Source organism: Punica granatum, chromosome 4 (assembly GCF_007655135.1).
Source record: "Punica granatum isolate Tunisia-2019 chromosome 4, ASM765513v2, whole genome shotgun sequence".
NCBI lineage: Eukaryota > Viridiplantae > Streptophyta > Magnoliopsida > Myrtales > Lythraceae > Punica > Punica granatum.
Window position 1 is genome coordinate 2,134,531 of NC_045130.1, and position 18,826 is coordinate 2,153,356.

Here is an 18,826-nt window from a genome sequence, read left to right on the forward strand (position 1 = left end):
TCGGGGATTGTCTCTTGCATATACACTAATCATAGGGGCAATGAGCCTCGTTTGGATTCTTTGTTGAGGAGTGAAGGAGTTCTCTCCTTGGCTCTATGCGTTTGGATTCATCCAGTGAGAGCTGGTTGCTGGAGCTTCGCGTCGTGTCCTCTCGAACTCTTGTATTTGGCTCGTGAGATCGTACCCTTGGAGATAGCTTCGCATAGAATGGACATCAAGCTAAACCTCATGGATGGATATATTGGGATGGAGCGAGAGCTCGTTCGAGTTCCCGAGTACATTCCATTTCTTCGGATTGATTCTCATACCAACCTCAAGGATAGGAACTTGGATTGTTGTAACATGTAAGCCTGCCTAGAAAGAGCAAGTTCTGCTCCATTTAAGTTTGTTTTATTTGTCATTTACCAATGGGAAAATTCTGAGGTTCATGGACTGAATCAATGCGGAGATGATCATCAGATGGTAATAAATAAGGGTTGCCAACTATGGATTTTTAATTAACTGGATCATCCAATTGAAAGAGAGAGGGAGCAAATAGAAAACAAGTCAACCATTAAATATAAAACCAAATTTCAACCAAAATATGTACAAACTACAACCAGATTTTCTGTGAAATAAACAATCCTTCCTAATCTACAGCCTACTCTGCCTCTCTCCCTCCCTTCTACCAATCAAACTCCAATAAGATTCCAACCACAACCTCCCCTTTTTTTTTTTTTCAAGAAAAAATGGAGAGGTCCCGATCCTCTGCTAATCTCTCTATCTCCTTCTCTATTCCACCCAACCAACAGAACCTACCCAACTTCTATTCTATACCAACTCACTCTTACCAAATTCCCCCTCTCTATCTCTCATATATACACAAAACACAATCTCCCCAATCTCTAGCGAAGAATTATGCCACCCCATCTGTGGTGCTTTCTCCCAACACCCGATCCGGCCCGATCTATCTGCTCGGCTACCCGATCAGTGTCCCTGCTTTCTAGCCGACCCTAAAAGATCCGTGATTCTTGAACTATCTTTCTTTTAGGAGTGTGATCGGATGAGCCCGAGATTGTAGAGATTCCTCTTCACTAGGCTTCCAATAGAAAACAACATGGCCCCAGCAACCCCACCAGCTGCCTCCTCTTCCCTCTCTCCCTTCTGGCTGTGGACTAATGGTACTTCCTTAACTTGTAACTCACTCAACCCGATCCTCTCCCTCACCGCCTCTATTATCTTGGGGTCCGCTGGGTTCCCGACCCCATCTGTCACATAGAACACGTTAAAGGCCGTCCCCATCGTGGTGGATACCTCCGCTCTCGTTACATTGAGCCCATTCTCCCGAAATGTCCTTGTAACATCGGCCAGTAAACCCTGCCTATCTGCTATGCAGAGTTCTAATCTCACACCCTGAAAGGAATATCCAAAAAAAATAATATCAGCATTTATCACAGAAGTTAACAAATCAACAATGATATTATTGTATATTAGCAGAAGACAAGGAAGTATCTTGAGTAATTACCTCGGACGCTCGTCTTTCAACTGCAGCTTCCAGGTATTGGATCACCCGTTGCTTTTCAGCTTCGGAACTAATTGGGGTTCCATCAATGTGCCTAATGTAGAACTCCTGAAAAAATGGACCAATTTAAGTCAGTTATAGATGAATCGAAGAATGATCATCACTTCTCAAGCAAGCCCATAGCATAAGTCTGGGAATGAGGATAATTGGCAAACGTTCTAATTACCAGGTTGGCAATGTTTTCGGACGACGTGTTGATGGTTGCGTGGAACACGACATACTGCATGTCTGTCAGCGTGCAGACGACATCAAACAGGAGCTTTGTCCTGTCCCTGCACTGCACATTCACCACAGAGTATCCCCACTCCACCCAGTTCAGCACTGTCACTGCCACCGCAGAGGAGTCATCTTCTGCTGCAATCTCTGCCGCAGGCCTACTCCTCTCATAGTCCCTATCGGCAAACATCATCTGGTGGAGCCGCCGCTCGGTATGGGTCACCGCAACCATTGAGACAGAGGTCCTAGCACTCCTAATATCACTGTCCCCCTTAAGGACGCTCCTCAGGAGGGCTTCAATGCGGTATATCTGTTGGGAGTCCTCAATTGGCGATCCAGAGTTTTTGTCCTTCACGTAGATTATGGACGCGATTCGTCCATTGTGGGTCCAAGCCTTGGCCTCGACCACATTACAGTCCAAGTGGGCGAGAACTGCAAACACTTCCGAGAGGAGGCCCACACGATCAGTGCCTGTTAGCTCGAGAACCGTCAGGCCAGTATAGTCATTGGTTCTCCCACACTGGATCGTTCCAAGGGACTGCAATGCATAAACATACAAGATTGAGCAACCCAAATCGAACAAAGCGGCTTACATCTGATTCTTAGAGTTAACTGAGCTCTAAACTGATTTTACCTGTTCGATGTAGCTCATGACGCTCTCCTCGGTTAATTTTTTGCCGTCTTGATCGGTGACATGGAAAGCTGTAAGAACAGAAAGATCCAAGAAATGGGAAAAGTCAGGGAAACTTCACGCGCATTCTGCCATGGAAAACCAGACAACAAAAGGCCAGGAAAAAAAGAGGGGGAGAGGAATTCATTTTCTTACCATCCATGAACCATCTTCCATCAGAGGAGATGTAAGCTTTCTTGATGGAAAGGTTCAAATCTGTGAGGACCTGAACTGCATCAAGCAATATTCCATGCTTTCGAGCACTGTCCACCTGAACAACAACAACAACAGGAGGGAGTGTGAGCTCCATTTTCCGATATAAATCAGCATATCACAACCCCAATTTTTTCCAGGGGATTCAGGGAAACAATACCTTGACAACAGTAGCACTGGGGCAGGCGCCATTATCGATCACGACCCTGGTAATGAAGGAGGACAAGGATGAAGTCAAGTCAGAGAAAGAGGAAAAGGAAGATAAGACTTCCACTTGAAACTCAAATCCCCAAACAAAGAATTTTCCATTCTTCCGGAAAGCCTAGTAAATCCAGAAATGCACACTTCCATTAAGAACCCACCAAGAGCTAAAGCAAGTTTTCTGGTCTAAATATGGCGAAATCACAAATCTCCCATCAAACCAGGAAAAAAAAAACCACCAAAAAGAAACTACCAGAGAACGATTAAGCTACCTGGGAGTGTCTAATCGGTAGACGAGCTTCTGGTACTCCTCCAAGTAAGAGCTCCAGCTCTGGCACCCCATCTCTAAGCTTAGCAAGGGATAAAGAGAGGCGAGAAGACAGACAAAGAGACGGACAACCTCTTCTTCTTCGGCCAACTTCCCTTGCCTCTTAACCGCAGTTAACTGTTCCTACCGACCTCAATAAATAGCCAAGAATCTATCAGCCGGCGGGGAATCCAAAGAGCCCAAAACGGATCTCGGAGACCGTTATGGGCGGCTTAGCTCTCCCGTAGATAACGATCGTAATGCCACCAAAGCAGCGAGAAATCTTCCTCCTTAGAACAAATCGCCTACTGCAATGGCATCCTCTGTCCCCCTCTCTCTCCGTTCCCTCTACTTTCTCGCTCTAAGGAGAGACTATAAAAGCTTTGCTCAAAAGTAGGAACAGGGCAAGCCTCTCTGTCGTCTGCCCCCTCCGTCTAGGTTTGCACCTCCCTATATATATATATATATATTTATTTACCGAAAAATCTGCGTCGATTTTTCCACTTTATTTTTTTTTTATAAAAATATATGGATTTATCCCAAATATATATATATTAAAATTCCCGAAAAGGAAAATGAGGTATAGTAGTATAGTTGTTCTTGCCCGTGATTAGCTGCCCGCGCTGACCTAGTGCTAATCAGCTCCATATCTCGGTCAAACCATCGGGAAGAGGGAGAGGGAGAGGGAGAGGGAGAGGGGACGCTTGTCAGCAGGAAAGCAATCATACTCATTGGGGGTTCCAACGTCCAGCTCGGATGCCACCTGTATTTCCTGATGAGGTGTCCCTCAGCTTTGCGTGACTCCGACTCCATCTACAGTCAGTGAGCGGTCACTCGCTAAGAGCAAGAAAATGAAAAATAAAAGGGGAATTTTCAAGAAGGAAGGAAGGAAGCGGGAAAACAATGACGTTTGGCACGTGACAGCACACCGCTCCCCCCATCCGCTTTTGCCTTTTTCTGGTGTACACACGGGTTTGAGAGGATTCACTCAAATCATAGAAGGGCAAAATTTGAAGGGAGAGCAAACATGAAGGACCAAACCGGAATTAACACGAACTCACGGGTAACGCATCAGATTTAGTATGGCAGTGGGACATTCCTTGCAGCCGGTTTACTACGAGGGCAAAACAGTCATCACGTGTAGGATGAGGGGCACGTGAGAAATCGTGGCAGCATTTAATTGGTCGCGCACCACTCCATATGAAAGAGCATAGTCGAGGAGGCACGCATTCGGAATTTATTACGATGTCCTTCCTCGAGCACTGGATTGGGGTGGGGGGACCGCCGAGGCTCCGCCACGTGGCGAACGCCCCGAGCAACTGTATCCCCGAGGTTGGGGGCCCCACCTGTCCCGGAATCACGTGCCTCTCGTCAGAGAACACGTTCGCCGGTTTCGTTGCCTTTGCCTGCCAATTCGACGTGCCCCGAGCGAAGCCGCATTTACAACCCTTTCCCAACTTTTCCCGTCCCACCTATAAAGACAATTACCCAAATATCAATGTTTACCTCCAAAAAAAAAAAGGAAAAAAGAAATACTCCCTTTCCTTTGCTTGATTATATCGTGAAATATCACATAATGGTTTACGTCATCGGATTCTGATGAGATTTTCTTTTTTTAATACGAAGTAATATATAGCATGATCTTCTTTCCAATGTGGGCCAAAGTTTCCAATGTATCGTTCGAATCTTGATTACTAGATATTCTTCCATCTTTTTATCCTCCAGAACTAGTAGTATAGGAAAAATCTAAACTTAATTAACACGCTTTAGATATAACTTTAAATTTAATAATATTATAATTGATTAATTCAATTATTGTCGACCAATCAGGCGGAGCGTATGTAAAATTGGGGACGAAGTGATCTGCGCCACTTTGCGGCACGACACTGCCACGTAACCGACATCCCCCATTAAAAGCTCTCCCCTCCTACGACGTGCTTTGCAGTAATTAAAGCCACCGCCACCCCCTAACGCCTGCACTTTTTTTTTCTTTTTTTAAATACATGCATTCAGTACTCACTGTTATTCACAGAGACGGCTCCCCTTAATGGTCGTGTTCGTTAAGGGCGGCCACCACGGCCGTTAAACACGACCAATGGCCGTTTGTCCTTCCAGGCGGCCCCCCCCCCCCCCAATCATCCTTGTTGATTCTAATTTTCTAATACGTATCGAAAATTAAAATAAAAAAGTCACTTTAATAATAATTGGATTTGAAGAAAACTAGGCCTGTGGATTTTTTTTTACGAGAATAAGCGATATGCGTTTACTCTCATTATTTCTGATTCGATTATTAGGCAATTCCATATATGAATATGTGATCAATGTACATGAGATCATTTACTATTTAATATTTCGTTTAAATTTTTTCATAGATATAGATATTGATATTTTGACACGACATGGGCCCTGTGATCGACAAGTTTTCGTTGTATAATATATGGCCGGATGCTGCTGGCTGGAATGGAAGTGCTTCCATAGTTCCATGTATAATCATTACTTAATTACTTTGATTCGGAGCGAAAAAGCAAAACTGGTAATGTAATTATTCCGAGAATTGGAAAATATTTTTAGCGCGGGAAAGCGGTGATATTCCCGCCAAATCGGACGATCTACCGGGGGGGCCCACTTTCACGACGTGCCCGATCCCCGTCCGATAATAACGCGAGAAGAAAAGGCAAGAAAAGCAGGAGAATGCCGATCGGGCCCACCGGAATTTGACGTGGAAAGGTACTTTGGCGAACAATTCGAGAGGGAAATAAAATTTTCTATATTTATTCGAAAAATAAAATACAATTGGCTCTTTGGAGCGCCCAAGGGTTCAATTCACTGCGAGGAGAGCTGACACGTCGATTGACGACCCCGCCCAGCTCCCTCTGTTTTTTTTCTTTTTCTTTTTTCTTTTTTTTGGCAGTAATTTACATTATATTCAAGAACTATTCAATATATATGAATGAAATTTTTAATTAAAATAATTATCAAGCAAACTTTGTTTTTCCAAAATAAGTCAATTCAAATCGTTCAACGTTTATTTCTCTTAAGTAAAATCTCATATTCATTCACAAAAAAATCTCATATTTGAGTCTTGTGAAAATAGAAAATTCAGATTGTGAAAGTTTATGCCTCAATTGATCAACTCTACTCGAATTAAATTAAACGTGTCTGAACATTCAAATATTAAAGTGCACATCGAAAACAAATTACTTTATTTCCTTTTTTTAGCACCGTGCAGCTTGCTCTATCTTTTTATTTTGAAGTGCTGCCTTCTTTTTTCTGAGAAACTATATATATATATATATATATGTTTCTATATTATAATTATAAATTATTCTAGATAATTTCTTTCTTTATTTAATTATTATTAAGATTTCAGATTCTAGGGGGGTGAACTAGGGTTCTGTGTGAGAGTGGGCGATTGATCAGTAGTCAATATTATATAACTCTGCCACAATCAATCGATCAGGATAACCTTCCCTTCCGTTCCGTGGAGACAGTCGAGGCATGTTTTGCTCTAACGTGATTAAACATGCTCCTGGATATGATATTATTTGTTTAATAAATAAAAGGAAAACGCAATTTGCCTCCGACCTTTGAATCTAGTCCTATAATATCCTTGACATTTAAAAAGTTACATTAAACCCCAGCCTAAGATGCAAAGTGCATTCTAGGCTAATTTTATGACGACTTTTTTGGCCTTATGAATAATTTATTAATTTCAAAATTTTAAAAAATAATTTTAAAGATTAAAAAATTCGAAAATTTGAAAAAAGAAAAGAGAAGGCTGAAGAACGTATAAAGAGAAAGAGGGAGGGGAAGGGAGCAGTGGTGTCTCTCCACTTGGCCATCACCCCGGAAAAGTCATCGGGAAACAAGCCTATGGTGCACTTTGCTTCTTCTTGAATAGGCGGCTTTTTAAAGGTCAATGGGCACTATATAACTATGTTCAAAGGTTGAGTATAAACTGCATTTTACTAAATAAATAAAACTTAATTGTTGGCCTTTGCAGTTTGCTCTGCATGTAACAGACAAAAAATCTCAGTGTGGATTAAATAAATTGACACTGTTTAATTAAACCTGTACCGCGCCCACTGACTATAGCACCAAGATTAAAATTAAACTAAACAGGACTTGGAATGGCATGCACGTTTGATATAGGATTCACGAGCTAGCTTCCGATGATCATGAGATTAAATGAGCTATAATCAATGAGTATCTCATTTCACTTTCAAAATTTGTATGGCTCGATCATGAACGTACTATGTAACGCAACCAAGACAGTAAAAAAAAAAATAGAGATGACAAGAACCGAGAGATGACATTCTACTTCTAGGGTGAGTGGTAACCAAGAGATGACATTCTTCTTCTAGGGCGAGTGGTTGAAGGCAAAACCCTCAAATAATAAGAAAAGTGAAATTTAAAAATCGGTTAAGAATTTGATAATGATGTAATTATGGGGGAGGTGTTAGTTTAAGCAAAGTGAGTGGTTGAAGGCAAAACAATAACGTAATTGGAAAGCAAAGTGAAGACGGGAGAGGGCCCTCTGTATAATAGATTTAGCTTGCCTTGCAAGACTTATCTTATAGTTAATTTGAGAGAATTGCCATTGCCATATATATCTATCTCCATCTCTCTCCATCTCCCATCCCCTTCCCACCAATTCTACAAGCTTCCGTCTCTGCTCGGTGGTAGTGAAATGGAGGGGTCCAGTGGCCCATTGGTATGGCCCTCAATGTGGTCCCTGAAAAGATTGCTAGCTAGCTAGCTAGCTAGAGAGAGATCTTCATTGATCATTAAGAAAACATGTGGGAACTGTCCTTTTGCTTCACGTATATATTAGGCCGACCAACATTTCACAATTTCTTACTCCTGATAACATTGTATCAATCCTCTGATGTACCGATTCATTAGTGAACTGTTCCTCAACACGAGGTTTGTTTTTATCAGCATTTATTATGTTGGTTTGATCGATTCATCGTGGAGAAGTAGTATAATTCGTTCAAGACTCGAGTGCAGTAGCTGGCTTCGGATTCTAACCTTTGATATGGTTTGGTCTTAGAGGAGATTTCATAGCAAGCAAAGGTGCACTATCATGAATAATAATGCGTCAATCAACCCAATGGGGTTGATCCGGTGGTTAAAGGGTGCAACGACTAATGGAAAGTTTCATATTCAAATCACGTCCCGCATGTCATATAAGAGAACACTCCATATTGAGCCACATGCATGGCCTGTGGCCAAATTTTTCTGTTTCGTGGGCATACAGGGTATTAAGGTGTATCGAGATATTAATCGGACGAAGCCTAGTATGCATCAATCAATTCCCAACATAAACCCTACATATGTCGAACTATACATACATACATACATACATACATATATATATATATATAGATATATATATACTCACATAATTTAATCGCGGGGAGAGGAGAGATGTGTTTGGTTCTCAATATATATCCTCGAAAAGGAAGTACCATCCTAGCAATGCTTCCTTTCCTTCCTCTGTCATTCTCAATCTCCCTTTCAATCATTTCTCTTGGTGATCATTAGGTGACGCCAACTATATACCCACACACACATGCCCAAATGCAGATATAGATATATATGTAACTTCAAAAGAATGTGCAGAATCTGCACGGATAGTGTTTGAAATGCAGCACGAAAGGCACATATTGTGCCACGTGAACCATTTCATTTTTCCGTCCCTTTGTTCTTTTCCCTATGCCTCCCTAGTACTTATGTATTGTACGTGACACGATAACGTACCATGCACATTCAATTCAATGTGTAAACTACTGAAGGCAGTGGGTCTGATCTGTGATACATCGTATGGTGGATCCATGTTATCATATATATAAGCAAACAACAACTATATATATGATCATACTAACGAATGCAACTGATGATAACCTGCTAGCTAGATCGATCAGTGGATGACATGCACACAGAAGGGTCGTGATTTTCGAAAGAGATCTATTGTAGTAGATCGGCCCAAAACTTAAGGTCCAGCCGGGTCGATACATACATATATTTATATACATGTCCTAGCTAGAGTGAATGCCCTTAATTCATCATGACCCAAAGAACCATGCATGTACCAGAGAATAATAATGAAATTTCTACACGAGAGCTAATGTATTGGAGCAATATTTATATGGCTACCCGTTTTTGCGTACATGTATTAACTACTCGAAGCTAAATTGCACGTGATGGTCACTTCAATTTATATATTAACTATACGAAATAAAATGAATCTTTCGAGGCCCTCACGGTCTGTTTTCGACGAGACATATCTAGTAATTGCTCATCAATTGGGCAACATCGACATATAAGTATACGTCCTTCTCCAGATCAATGACCAAACTTTCTAATTTCTCTATCTCCAGCTAAAGCTAGCTTTCAAAATTTTCCCACATTTTATATATGTACGCATCTCTAAAAAGGAAAGGTCACCGGCTGGGAAAGCAAGCCCTACACAGTGCAGATGTATAGAACCAAATAGAGAAGTGATCGATCTCAGTATAGGCAATGTTATCTAACTATTTAAGTCAAGGATGGACACATGATTTAGATTGAGAATTTTTTTTTTTGGGAGGGCGGTGGGATGGGTGATTCTTGAACTGATAATAATTTAGAACATAAATATTCCGACTTAGGTTGACGAATATAGATAATTTCATGACAACTTGAAGGACAATGTATAAATTTTCTTAAAATATCGGGATTCTGATCAGCTCTTCTCGGTCCATCTCTGATTTAAGTTTCCTCGAGGGTAAGTTAAGTTTCACCTCTATAATTGTTTAGAAATTAAAGTTTGGGTTGCATGCCGATGCCGTACTCTTTCCCTGGCTTTTTTAACAAAATATAATAACAATAAATATGAAATCATGCCCTCTTCAGCATGTTTTAATTTTAATCAGTAAGATAATCTTCTTTAGGGCCATGTGTCGGCCCAAATGCCAAAAAGTCTTACAATATTTATATATGTTATACGTATATCGTAATAGAAGCATGTCCCATGCATACGACACATTTCATGCCCGCCCTCTTCCACACAACTGTGCAGTATAAAATATTCTCAAATTTATTAATTTAATATATATATACAGTTATATATTTATCTATCTATATATATATATATATATCTAAATACATGTACCTTCTCTAAATTAACATATGTATTTAGTATCGACATTATAGTGCCAGCCATCTAAATATATATCAGTATATATTTTTATTTAAATTCATATAATATATCAAAAGCATATTTGCCATATTTATTAGATAAGCGGTATCTATGTATATATACACACTTATACAAGGTTATTTTTCTTTTTCTTTTTTTGTCAATTAGATGGAATATAAAGTACTGGTAGGTTAACTGTGTGTCGGGTTGTATCAATTTATAAATTGTAACATGCACCGAGTAGTCAGCAATTTCGTGATTTGCGATGGGAGGTGAATAGACTTCTAGAAATCATGGAAACAATTTTAAAAGTTAAGGGATCATACAATTGGGCAGCATATGAAATGATTGATGTTTATCATTTGGAACCCAATTTAAGCAATTATGCCGCTTTTCCTAATTTAAGAAAACCTTTGATGATTTAAGGCGATGATGTGTGTCGTGCCTTTTGATCCCATGAGCATGACTATGAACAAGAGAACCGGCCGGCGTTTATGATCGATCATATCCCTAATCTGTCGTTGACCTTGAGAATCCATAATCAATATATTTTACCAAAGATAGTTCAGTATAATATTTTATATCTTAAGATATATAATTTGAAGAGATGATTAATCATTGAAAATAATTAATCTCAAGTGTCCTATATATCGAGTTGCATTTTTGAAATATGGTTCATGCACACATGTTCACAATGTTATTGCACAAGAAAACCTAGACACGCACCCCGGCTTATTCCTTATACATACGTAGTTTCAAAATGGTTAGAAATGTAATTTACTTAAATATATATAATTCGAGAACAAATCCATCTATATAGTCTTATGTGCGTTGACAATCGAGCAGCATCGGAGTGGGACGAAAAACTCGCGAGACAACATAATTCCATGTCTGAATGAAGTTGTTGGAATTGCAAGCAAACAAATGAAAGTGAAAAGTGGCTTTATTTCCCGATTGATTGAGGCATGAAATTAACCTTTGCTAGCTAGGTGGAATTAATCGTACTGTTATTCTCTCTTGATTCAGGCGGCTTTAAAATGTGATTATGCCTTACCTCATCCTAATCTCAGTGCTGAGGTTTAATGCATGCTTTATTATAATATTAATAATAACAATAATATTATTATCATTTTACCAATGACAATATAATAAGATTATTAATAATCCATACATACATATATATATATATATATATATAGGTTTCATGATGATTTTCTTATCTATTCAGCATCACAAGTGCTCTACTTCTAAATCTCAAAGGGATTTGGCCTAGTAGTTAAGGTGCGCCTAAACTTATACCCGATCTCGAATTCGAATTCCCATGGGGCCACCGGAACGCCTTTGGCATGATTACTTGCTCTGTGTGCCGCCGGGGGTTCACAGAGCCTCGGAATTAGTCGAGCAAAGATTGGACACCCTGGATTAGAAAAAAGAAAAAGAAAAGTGGTCTACTTCTACATGCATGGAACCAGCCTTTTGTAGACCATGCGCATGCATGCAGACAGGAAGAAGGGAAGACTAGGGGAACAAGATTTCCCTCCTTTATAATTTTAATTAAGGTGTTCCCAACAGAAAAAAAAGTGAAAAAGTCGTAAAAATGAATTCCCTGTATATTGATCTCATGAATCTAATTACCTGTCACTAAATGAAATTACAGAAAATTATTAAAAAAAAGTCTGACAATTGAATCCACCTTTCCTTCTACTTGAGTGATGAGCACCTGACCCAAGATTAATTCATTACCAGTACGTAACATGATTCTATCTACTTTCGAAACATTTTTTTTTTTTTGGGTAGAAGAGGTACTTCATTAAAACAAATTAAGTCGGCGATATAATATCAGCGTTTGTACAAATAGAGCTGGGGCAAGTAGCGCTCATAACATACGCTAATAGCAAGTCATACACCTCGGGAGGAGGAGTATCAAAAATACAAAATGTTCCCAGCCAGGGAGATAGGGATTCTAGTGCTATCCGAAGCGAGACGAGCAAGTTGGTCAGCTACCATATTTGCTTCCTGGTAGATGTGCTGCATCCTAAGCCCTTCGAAACGACCCAAGAGCATCCTACAATCAAAGATGATGGGCATTAGAGAGAGATTGTCATTAATCATCTCGGAAACTAGATCACATACTATCTTAACATCTAATTCCACAAGTAGGAATTGAATGCCCATATTGAGGGCCATAATAAGCCCATCCCTGAGTGCCCAGCATTCGGCGTGGTGGTTGTTACAATAGCCTAGAATCCTGCTAAACCCTTTGATCCAGCCTCTGAGATGGTTACGAAGGACACCTCCCGCCCCCGCACTTCCTAGACAGTGTCTAACTGACCCATCAATGTTGAGCTTTATCCAGTGCTTGGTAGGAGGTGACCACCTAACCTGGATGGTGGTGGTAGACGCGGTGGCAGCATGCTTCATAGAAGCAAAGTATTCTGTAGATAATTCAAGACACTTGCGATGGAGCAAAGTGGTGTTGGGCTGGTAGCCCTCGAAGATGCACTTGTTCCTCCGTTTCCAAAGGGGCCAAAGAGCACAGGAGAACACAATCTTCCATGGGATGCTCAAGGAGTGAAGCTCATAGGCCTCACAGTTGAGTTCGAGCCATTCGTCGATGAGAAGGACAAATGTGCCCTTCTTTGATGGAGGAATCTCCAAGGAGGACAAAAGATTTTTGGCGGTGGTACATTCCCAAAGGACGTGTAGAATGGATTCTTCAAGGGCCCCACACCAAGAGCATTCAAAGGAAATCAAGATACCCCTTGAGCAGAGGTGTTCTGTGGTTGGGAGCTTATGATGATAGACCAGCCATAAGAATGTTTGAATTCGAGGCTGAGCAAGAACCTTCCAAATCCATAGCCTATCTTTAGAGGTGCGGGTCTTGTTCAGCCCGCAGATAATGGAATAGGCTGATTTAGTCCAATAATGACCATTTGGAGAGAATTTTCAAATAGTTTTGTCCTCTCCCGATTCACCAATAAAAGTACGAGGAACACTGCAGAGGATCACATGAATAGAGCTTGGTAGGTGGAAAGAGAGAAGTTCCAAGAGCCATCCGAGTTCAGAAAATGAGATATCATGATATCAATATCAGCTTTGTTTAACGGGCCATGGATACGGGCTCTGAGCGGGCTAATGCCGACCCAGCAATCGTTACAAAAATTAATGTTATGCCTGTTTCGAAACAAGATTCTCGCATGGCGATTAGTTAAGCTTTTATATTATTTGTCAAGAAAAGCTTTTATTATGTATCAACTTGACGGTATATATAATTACCCGAAATCCCTTCACCAATCTCCAATTTCTTAAAAGAAGAACGTTTTTTTTTCTTTCCTCGGCCGACATAGAAAATAAAAGAAAGGAAAAGAAGAGGAAAAATTGAAGCTGGAGGGAAAATGTCAGGGTCAATTCACAATTGTCAATAGATGCATTGTTTGTACTGTTAGAGCACATGCAAATGATCATGCGGCCAGATCAGATCACGTTATCCCATATCTTCTGATTTTACACTCCCAAAACGAAAGTTCAGTTTGACCATACCATATTTGTCCCCTGATTTCTCTGAAACAAAAGGAAGGAGTTGAGCCCTACGGGGATTATAAGAATGATCCGTGGAATCGTATCGGGAAATATATGCATGTTTTAGCATGAGGGAGTTCGTGTTCGAAATGAAACCGAAAATGTCATGATTCATTCTAGATTGACTTATTACGGCGTAATTATACTGAATATAATTTCGATATCATATGCTATATTTGAATTACTCTTTGAGTTAAAAATAACGTTTCGTACTTACTGCTAGAATAATATATATATATACAACCATCTTCACTCCCAAAATTAATGCGAGGAATGGGAGACAGTTGTTTTGTTCAGCTCGAAAGGTGGCACTGTGTGGCTCAGTCGGGTAAAATCTTAGTGGGAACCACGTCCTGCAATTGTTGACATTTTGCCCCCTCATTTTATTTTTGGTGGGGTATCCCTCCCATCCCAAGAGGGGGGTAGACATATTTATTTCAAAAATAGATTCAAGATCATGACCAATCTGGTGAAAGTAAACTCAATCTCTTGATTTAATATAACAAAATTAATTGAAGTAAAGAAACAAGAAAGATATATACTCCTTCTTGTGCACAGATTTCTTTTTCTATTATCAAAGAGATTTATATATCGATTTAATACAAAAAAAATATCATTTTAAATAAAACTTGAAACATCTTAATTTCTAAATAAGGGCGTACATGCGTCGCTACGCTATATCTCGTTTCTTTACTTTTTTTTGTCCATGGATTAATTAGCAAAATTAATCATGGTGCGTGCATGCTCCGACAAAAGCATTGGGGGTTTTAAGGTTTACATGCTACCTATTATATATTATTCTCAGAGGTCAACCGGGTCGGTCCCTTTGTCGCCTAATCACATGGTACCGCTCGATTTTCTCTTAACCAAATATATCCCTTATTTTGGATGTTCTAGAGATCCTATCCTCGCCAAATTTGGAGAGCCTTCACGAAACAAGATTATCTTGATCGCCATCCCCTGCAGTCGACATTTCAAATGGAAAATCAATGATAAAATATGGTCGATAATTTGTACGATGAAGACGATCTTATTATCTTTTGGAAGCTCTTGGATACCCGAATTCATGTATGGGAGCAGATTTTCCGCCGGATCTCATATCCTGGTAGAGTTTAACAAGAAAAACGCTTGCACTAGCTAGGGATGTTGGTCATTTGGACAACATTTGGTAGCTTGAATTGACGCTGGTGGCCCTTTTTCAAGGAACATTAAACGTGGAGGGAAATATTTTATCTACATGCAACATTTGAAAAGGACAGATAACTGTATTGATCATGCTCGATAACGTGATTTCCTGGACCGCTTCTCGATCACCGAACGAATACTGTGTTAGGCCATAGTATGGGAGGAGCAGACATTCTTTTTTCACCCACCTGCCTGATGAAAGTGGCATTATTTCCGGTCCGGTTGTATAGAGAAGAAGACGGATCTACGTCTCAAATTAATGTCAGTTCGGTGCTAATAATCGAAATGCCTATGATTTCTCATGGGGCCGGTTTGTAGACCAAGTGTTGCTCACTCAAGATTCATTCTTGCCTAATGAAACGTAGCAAAAATGTATATGTCATGACAATCTTGCCGGTCGATACTTGATTAGAAAACTTCGAACTCGGAGTGTTTCCTGCATCGAACAATCACTGTGAGGAGCTCCGGTCAGTATTCCAGGACAACCTGCTGTGAAATGCAACGCAACGTTGGCCCGTTGCCAATCCTGGCCACTGCAACTCACTTTTAAGAATCGTGGGTTGTTCTTGGGCCATCAGAAACCAAGCCCCGTCCGAAGAGCAACCTTCTGGGCCAGAACGGGCCGATCTCCAGCAGACCGGACTCCGGTCCAATCTTTTCCAAAGGCGAAAAAGCCCATTTGGCCGAACGTCTTCGGCTCGGTTAGAAGAATTGTCGGCCCAATTGTCTGGCATTTCCTCTATCCACATCCATAGCAGGCTGCAGCCGGGTAAACGCGCCGGAGAAACTCGGGACATGGCGGCTCACTCTGTCTTCAACCTCGCGCCGGCGACGTCTCTGCTGCGGTCTAACCCAAGTCAACGCCCCTGTCAACCTTCTTCTGTCCCTATCCTTCATTCTTCCTTTCTCAGCTCCGAGACTCTCTCCATTTGTTCCTCGAATTCGAATCCGTCTTGGCAGCTCACAAGGCGCCGGCCCCTTAGCGCCACAGTGACTCTGAGCCTTCCCACCGCGTAAGTTTCGATCTTTTGATCGATTTCGTGAATGCCCATGTAGATGGTTCATTTGGGTAATGTTAATTCAGCCGACTGCTGAGCTGCTTTTCTTTTTGTTCTGCTGATTTTTGCAGAAACCCTGATAGAGCTGTGTCTGTTTCTCCAGACAAAATCCCAAAGTGAGTTTTTTTTTTTCCTTGCTTTAACATTAGTAACCTGTGATGTTTCATGCTTTTTGCTGCTTGAAGGATAATTTTGAGGATTCTATCGTAATATTATTGCGCCAAATATGGCATCTCCATTTAAAGTTTCAGGCTAATAATCATCATTATTATGGAACATATCTGATAGCAAGACTATCCTTTTCAGTGATACAACTCGGTTCATGTGGTTTATGTTTTCCATCCGTCTTATTCTCTTGGGGGGGTGTTCCTGAGTTTCTGCTTGATGACTAAATTAGATGGTCGAGGAGGACAATAAAGTCGTTTGCCATGGCTGAATTGGAAGCGAGGAAGCTCAAGTACCCGACTACTGGAACTGAATCTCTCCTCATGGGCTTGCTCATCGAGGGTAAATTCAACCTCCACACATTGCATTTACATGATGCAGGTCTATATATATAGAATTATGTGGAGAAAAGATGTCTTCTAGTCACCAATGTATGAACTCTTCCAGCTTACTGATGGAAAATGCTAGATTAACTACTTACGGCTGAAATCTGTTGTTCATAAGATGGAACACCTCAAATTCTTTTGCATTCATGACTGCTTGATTAGTATATTACACTACAAGTCAAGGAAATGCCAAGTGAATTACTGGTCCTCTGGTTCATTGCTTTAGCATACAAACCTATAAGGTGGTGAAGATTTATATGGCTAATAATTATGGTGGTTCTTTTGGCATTTTTGTTATGCAGGAACTAGTTCGGCGGCTAAGTTTTTATTGGCGAATGGAATTACTCTGTTCAAGGTGCGGGAAGAGTCTATTAAATTACTCGGCAAGGGGGACATGTATTTTTTCAGCCCTGAGCATCCGCCGCTGACTGAAGATGCCCAGAGAGCTCTTGATTGGGCATTTGATGAGAAGCTAAAATCAGGCAGGTGCCCAAATTCTCTTTCTTAGTTTCATCAGGTTACCGTTCTTTTCTGGTAGAGTACAAGGAAAATAGAGCTCCTCGCTTTTCAAGAGGCATTGTCACAGTTTTGATTGGTCTGTAGCTGCTGAATTGACTTTGCGTAATTCTATTGTTGAATACGTAACATGATCCTCCATGCACAAAAGCATACTCATAATTCAATTCACACTCGTAGAAAGAGTGAGCCTTCACTCTGAACGTATCCTGATTCCAGGCAGAACTTCTTGTTTACCCCTCAAGTAGATGCATTTGAATTATAAGATAGACGATTGCCTTACGCTGGAAAACTGTATTTTGTGCTTGCAAAGTTTACAATTACTTTCAGCCTCTGTGGCTTTAGAAATTCAGATTGAGGCTCAACAGCTGCTAACCATGATAATCTAGCTCATAAAAAGCTGCGAGTCAGTTATGTCATTCTGCAGTTTAAACATAGGAAACTGATTTCACAGTATATGGAACTTCTATTTGTGGTGGAAGTTATCATATACCTTACATTCGACTCTGCTGCAAGTAATTTGCTCGTTATCGAATTTGGCTGTAGATTTCCTGCTTTGAAATGGGGCACCGAATCTAAGTGTTTGTTCTTTTACCTTTTATGGGTTTGACGTAAACATGCACCATTTCCCACCAAGTGATCATTATCGGTCAACAATGCAGGTGAAGGTGGAGAAATCACGACAAGCCATCTGCTTCTCGGGGTGTGGTCTCAAGCAGAGTCACCAGGGCACAAGATATTGTCCGCCCTCGGGTTCAACGACGACAAAGCCAAAGAGCTTGGATCAATGATTCAAGAACCCGGGTACCATGGTTGATATATAATTTACGTACTCTTCACCCATTTCACGCTTCTTGTAGCATCGGTTTCAATTCTTTCTAGTGATGGGATGTTGAAGGAATTTGTTCCGCTTATTTTGAGCTGATATGAAATGGCCGTACAAAAGTTTTGCTTAGGAAGAAAGACATTGATTTGTCTAATGGGTCCCCTTTAAAATAAATCATCTCCTACATCGGAGGACATGCCTCTGGGCATAGAACTGCGTAATTTACGAGACAACCTTTGAGTTTCTGGGAATTAAAATTTTCTCATTGTCTTCTTAATTAATCCAATCCTCAATCCAAAAGGGGAGGGAGAAAAAAGAAGAAGAAGAAATTATAGAAATAATTAAATAAGACTAAACCTTAAACCTTTATTTCTTTGCCCATCTTTTTTAAAGATGCTTTTAAGATTAAAGATTCTTTGCAACGGATAACGCATTCACAAATACGACATTTTTCTTAGGAGACTTTTTATCTAATTAAATCAATTAAGTATTGAAACCTTTGGGGGGTGGACCATATGAGTAAAGCTGCTACTTTGTTATTGCTATTGCTAGTAGTCCTTATCGAATCGATGTAACTTTGGTCATTGTGCTTTGCCTTCCCATGTGCTGTGTCTTATAACAGATCTCAGTTCGACTTACTTCGAGATTTGGCGCTCAAGAGTAGTTGCTCACACAGTGAATCTGCAGCAAGATTCCGATACCGAGTTTTGTGTTTAAACCGTTGAAACTTGAAAGATATATAAGTCGATATATATATATA

The 18,826-nt window shown here is 40.4% G+C and overlaps 2 protein-coding genes across 2 annotated transcripts; one reads left to right on the top strand and one right to left on the bottom strand.

The window, feature by feature from the left end:
* Positions 1-532: 532 nt before the first annotated feature.
* Positions 533-3,613, bottom strand: LOC116205804 (ACT domain-containing protein ACR8-like). Its single transcript, XM_031538462.1, has 7 exons — positions 3,134-3,613; positions 2,821-2,866; positions 2,604-2,718; positions 2,412-2,479; positions 1,728-2,315; positions 1,505-1,609; positions 533-1,392 (listed from the first exon to the last, which is right to left on the bottom strand). Exons 1-7 carry the CDS (start codon positions 3,202-3,204, stop codon positions 1,027-1,029), a joined length of 1,359 nt encoding a protein of 452 aa, XP_031394322.1. The 5' UTR covers positions 3,205-3,613; the 3' UTR covers positions 533-1,026.
* Positions 3,614-15,860: 12,247 nt separating this feature from the next.
* LOC116202355 (ATP-dependent Clp protease ATP-binding subunit CLPT2, chloroplastic) lies at positions 15,861-18,299 on the top strand. Its single transcript, XM_031533879.1, has 5 exons — positions 15,861-16,128; positions 16,245-16,289; positions 16,571-16,680; positions 17,027-17,206; positions 17,903-18,299. Exons 1-5 carry the CDS (start codon positions 15,911-15,913, stop codon positions 18,055-18,057), a joined length of 708 nt encoding a protein of 235 aa, XP_031389739.1. The 5' UTR covers positions 15,861-15,910; the 3' UTR covers positions 18,058-18,299.
* Positions 18,300-18,826: the final 527 nt, after the last annotated feature.